Source organism: Phalacrocorax carbo, chromosome Z, assembly GCF_963921805.1.
Source record: "Phalacrocorax carbo chromosome Z, bPhaCar2.1, whole genome shotgun sequence".
Taxonomy (NCBI): Eukaryota; Metazoa; Chordata; class Aves; order Suliformes; family Phalacrocoracidae; genus Phalacrocorax; species Phalacrocorax carbo.
The window spans coordinates 69306034-69311388 of record NC_087548.1 but is presented as its reverse complement, the minus strand read 5'-3'; the positions used below and the strand labels follow the sequence as shown (position 1 = coordinate 69311388).

Sequence of the window (5355 nt, the reverse complement as noted above, 5' to 3'; positions counted from 1 at the left end):
CCTTGCCACCCGCTCCCTCTCTCCCTGCAATGTCTTCAGCAATCCCAGCAGACCAAAAAAAAGCCAAGGTAAGACAGACACAGTGAAATGCAAGGAGTAGCACATGGCACACATCATCACTCTCCTGGTCTCAGACATGCAGGAAAGGCTTGAAAAAATCAGAGGCGCTTCATTACAAACAACAGAACAAAGATTTATTTCCATTACAAGTGAAGTAGAAGAGTAAATACAAAAAAACCTCCAGTACAGAATAAAATGTTCTCCTAGGCTACAGCCTACAATCCACCTGGATTCCACAAACCACAAGCGCAGAGCCTGGCAGTACCAGACCTTGGGCAGAACAGGAACCTAGAGGCTCTGTCCTTTCAGGAATGAACATTTTGATGGCCTTCCTCTCTTCTCATCAGTGTTTATACATACTGTTTCCTACAGGGTTATAACCCAAACCTATTGGACTCATCTCCCAGAAATCAACAGCTAGTTTGAAACTTAGACTAACTTTTCTAAAAGGAAAGCCCTCAGATATTTACAATAAAGCTTCCAGAAATCAAAATTTTCCTTATTCTGGATGGCGCCTGAGAATTACAAGCAAACTCCCAGCCAAAAATACATTGAGATCCAAATGTTAAACGTATCCCCATGGCACAAGCATACATTGAGATCCAATTGTCTAACATATCCCCATGGCATATCCCCATATCCTCACAGACAGGCCCAACCCCATGGCTCCCCAAGGATACAACAACCATATCTTCCTCTGTCTGCAGTCACGCAGTTGCATGAGACACAGCTACACACACAAGCGCAGGGTCAGCACATCCTGCTGCCACAAGTTAGAGCCTGGACAGGTCTGTGATATTCAGCCGACCCTTTGCATCTGAGCCTGCACGATAGCTCAGAGAGATTGTGATAGCCAAAAAATCACAGCAGTGCTGCAGGAGGTTGGGAATATTGCCAGCACTACTACAGGACAGGTATAGCTGTGTCTACATTTCTCTCAAAAATCCCAAAGGGCAGAGACCCTGCACAGATGTGGAGTCCCTTGAAGGGTCCATGTAGCTCTTCACTGTGCACAAAGCTCCTGCACAGGTTTTCCAGCTGCTTGTGGCTGAAGCTTAAGCAGTTTGTGGCCATGTGTCTCAGGTCCTTGATGAAACAGGCTCATCACTGCACCTGCTGCAGAAAGTATACTTTCTAGGTATGTCTGGTTTCCCTAGCTTGTAAGTATAAAAGATCTGGAGAGAAATAAGAACAAGCATTTAGACCTTATCTGCAAAAAATATGCAACTGAACCTATCCAATTTGTGCCTTCTGAGTCATCAAGATCTATCATACATTTCCTCCAGACACTGAGTTGCTGAACTTGCTACAGATGCTATCTGAGGTCAGGAGCAGCTTACATGAGACCTGTATCATCTCTGGTCACCTTTTTTTTTTTTTTTTTTTCACACTAGCACCAGGGCTAGATCAGAGAATAAAACCAGGTTGAAGTAATGGGAACAAGGGCCAGAAGACCTTGAGGCTCAGGAAAACGATCCGGTCCACACTGATAACTGCTCCTACAGGAAGTAAGGAAGGCATTAAGAGGCAGGACAGTTCCTGTCCCAAACCTCTCCCTACTGCCAAACCAGAAATGGGTCAGCATGTCTTGCTTGTAAAGGGACACTGTCTAGTCCTTGCAGCCGATGAAAGCAGACAGCCAGCAGGCAGCTGTCAAAAAACTAAGAGCTGGCACAGCTAGAAGTACACCTTGTCTTCCAGCTGGTGAAGGGAGAAGCTGGGAGAAGAGCTAGCATGGCTGCTGAGGAGACCTGCCCCAGGCTGAGGCAGCCAAGCCGCAGAGGTAGGACTCTGTTCTCTCCAGGATGGAAGCAGCCTCTAGACATGGCTGGAACAGAAAGGACATGGAAAAAGACAAGGCGGCTCTTCCGGAGGGAAAGCAAGGAAGGGAAAAATCTGATTCACCTCACCACATCAAAGATCTGAATGAGGCCTACACTCGCTGCCTGTGCTAACCTCCCCAGCTCCGTGTACAGGCAGCAGAGTTTCCTGCAGCACCACAGAAAAGTCCAGACGGACAAGGGGCAGCAGTGCCAGACCAGCCCCAGCCTCCCAGCCCATGAGGTGGCTCAGCCACCACATTCCATCCCGACCACTCTGAGGGAGGGCTGGGCACCTTGAATCCAACACTCATCTCCTACTGCAGAGCCCTGTGGAACACAGCCATATGGCGTCTCCTGTCCCCCCACTGCAGACAGCTTGAACATGCACCCAAAACTCTGCTGTGCGGACACCCAACCACCTTCCTGCTTCACTCCATTTCCTCCCTCTCATGTCCCACTGGGATTCCCGGACTTTAGCACCCAGAGAAGGCAAGGAACCTGCCCCTACATAAATTTCATCCTGCTGAGGACGTCATTTGAAAAATCCTCCATGGAGCAGAAGTCACAGGTGTCTTCATGGGATCAGAGCTCTTTGCAGCAGTGCATAGCAGCAGGACAAGAGACAGTAGACATGAAATGAGACTAGAGATGTGCTGAATGGATACAAGGAGAAACTTCTCCTGCATGAGGACAATCACATTACCAAAAGAGACTGTGCTGCCTCCATCATTGGAGGTTGTCAGGACTCAACTAGGTAGCTCCAAGCAACCCAGTCTGACTCATAGCTGACCCTGCTTTGAGCAGAAGGTCAGAACAAAGCTTCCCAAGGTCTCTTCCAGCCTGATTTAAACTATGGTCTGTACCCTTTTGTGGTGAGAGAGACCCTGGTGTGTGCACACCCTGTCTGCTCTTCTAAAGCTCCTGCTGCAGCTCCGGCTGCACATTCCACCTTCCTCTCCCCATTCAAGGCTCCACCATGCTGCAGTACCCCTCACCAACCTCCTCCTGGTCCTGGTCACACAGGCTCCCACCTCCACAGGAAAGAGGAGCTGAATAAGGAGATCTGGATAATATCAGGGCTACATTGGCTTCCTCTCCACTCACAGCCACAGGCAGAGCCCTGGGAATCCACCACCTCTCTGGGGCCCTGTTGGGAGAGATTTGCTTGAGTTTCCCTATGGATCTATTTTCATGGATCTATTTTCATGCCTTGCACAGCCGTTCCTATCAGATGTCTCCTCTCCGTGTTTTCCTCTAGCCTTTTTTCCCTCCTAGGAATGTTTGAAAGGGGAGCAATCAAAGATGAAAAGGCACCATGTCCTGCCTTTCCCACTTGTTTCAGGAAGGAAATTTTTCCCCCATAGATGCTGATTTCTCTAGGCTACAGACAGAACAGGGCTGACCTTGGGATCAAAATAATTTAGGATGTAAAGATTTCCATAGACCTCTGGACCAGGTCTCCACTCAGAGCAGGCACAAACTCAATGTTGGATCCAACTCCAAAGCCAGATCAGGTCACTCAGGCACTGTCCAATCAAGCTGGGCAGACCTCAAAGGGCAGAGATCCTACAGCCTCTCTGCATCTGTCTTCCAGGGGCTGAGCATGCTCATGGTAAAAGCTTTTATACTTCCAGTCCCACCATTCTCCCACCCCTGCAGTATACAGCATGATCCCAGAGGGATCTGACTTGCTGTATTTGGCTGCAATCCCAGCATCCAAACCTTCCCCAGCCTTGACCACATTGCTGGTGTGAAGCCTGGCACTAATGTGATAGCATCAGCGACACGCCGCCACGTTAGTGCCATGCATTCTGCTTTTACAGCTTTGGCTGGGAACCACTTTCTCCTGCCTCTCTCCGCCCCCACCTCAGCAGATGTTTTGTTCTGTAAATACAATAATCACCAGCGGAGAGATTTATAAAACTGGGATCTTCCTCGATAGACCAGGGGCCCCAGCTGGGTGCACCAGGAGGGTGGGAGCCTGGCAGAAAGCTTGGAGCACTTGTCCCAGGAAAGGCAGTAGAAGAGCAAAGGGCTGTTTGCCCCATTCAGGCACTTGGGAGCCCCTAAGGCTTCTCTGGTGAGACCAGAGGGGGCTTGGCAGGGCCCCCTAGACCCCATGGCTGAGAGTGGTGCTCCTCGCCAGGAGGCCCGGGCAGGTGGCAGGATGCGGCGGCGCAGCCCAAGGTCCTCCAGTATCTTCCTGGACGGCCCTCTGCCGGGCTCCAGTCCGCGCCGTCGGGCACCCGGCCCTTCCCGGGCTGGGTCAGAGCACCGGGACGAACCTGTCAGGGCCGCCGGGGTAGGCTCCGTGCCGCGGTCCGGGATCGGCGGCGCTCAGCTGCCCTTCGGTGCCGTAGGCGTGGGGCAGCGGCGGGTAGGGCGCGGGGGAGCGGCTACCGTAGAGCCCGGCGGGGGCGGGCGGCGAGGCGGGCAGCACGATGCGCCCCGACGGCGCGTACAGCGGCCCGGGGCCGGCCGGCGCGTAGGGCCCGGGGGCGGTGGGCAGAGGGGCATAGGCATGGGGCAGAGCGGCAGCAGCGCAGCCCTGCGCCGGGTAGGAGGCGGCGGCGGCGGCGAAGGCGCAGGAGGCGGCGGGGGCCGGGGGCAAGTCGGCGGCGGGCGGCGGGGCGGACAGCGGGAAGAGGCGGCAGGGCGCGGCGGGGCGCTCGGCGAGGAAGGCCGGGTAGGTGGAGAGGTCGCTGCGCTTGAAGCGCTTCCTGCGGCGGAGGAAGGAGCCGCTCTCGAACATGTCGCGGGCATGGGGGTCCAGCGTCCAGTAATTGCCCTTGCCGGGGCGGCCGGGCTCCCGCGGCACCTTGACGAAGCAGTCGTTGAGGGTGAGGTTGTGGCGGATGCTGTTCTGCCACTTGCGGGGGCTGTCGCGGTAGAAGGGGAAGCGCTCGGTGATGAAGCGGTAGATGCCGCCCAGCGTCAGCCGCCGCTCAGGCGCCTGCCCGATGGCCATTGCGATGAGGGCGATGTAGCTGTAGGGCGGCTTGCCCCGCTCCGCCGGACGTTTGCGCCGCCGCCTCCCGCCCCGCACCCCCGCCGCCGCCGCCGCCGCCGCCTCCTCCTCCCCCGGAGGCGCCGCGTCCCCCTTCAACGGTGGCGGCGGCGGGGGGCCCGGCGGCAGCCGGCTCTCGGCGGTCATGCGGCCGTCGGGGCGGCCCCGAGCCGGGCCGAGCCGAGGAGGCGCAGCTCGGCGCCGCCGCGGCTTTTATGCGGCGGTGTCCGGCGGCTCCGCGCCCGGGCGGCCGGCACTCCCCCTGCAACGCCCCGCAGCCCGGGAGGCGCGGGCAGGGCCGGGCGTGCCGCCGCCGCCGCCGCGGGCAGGGGCAGGGGCAGCGCCCTGCCCCGGCGCCCCCCCCCCCCCGTGGTCCCCGTCCCCAGCATCGTCGGGGCGCCGCCATCCCGCTGCCGTCGGGAGCGCGGAGCTCCGGTGGATCGGCGGGCACCGCGCGGAGCACCG

At 56.7% G+C, this 5355-nt stretch overlaps 1 protein-coding gene across 1 annotated transcript; it reads right to left on the bottom strand.

The window, feature by feature from the left end:
* Positions 1-172: 172 nt before the first annotated feature.
* On the bottom strand, positions 173-5116 carry FOXE1 (forkhead box E1). Its single transcript, XM_064438553.1, has one exon. It carries the CDS (start codon positions 5035-5037, stop codon positions 4150-4152), a length of 888 nt encoding a protein of 295 aa, XP_064294623.1. The 5' UTR covers positions 5038-5116; the 3' UTR covers positions 173-4149.
* Positions 5117-5355: the final 239 nt, after the last annotated feature.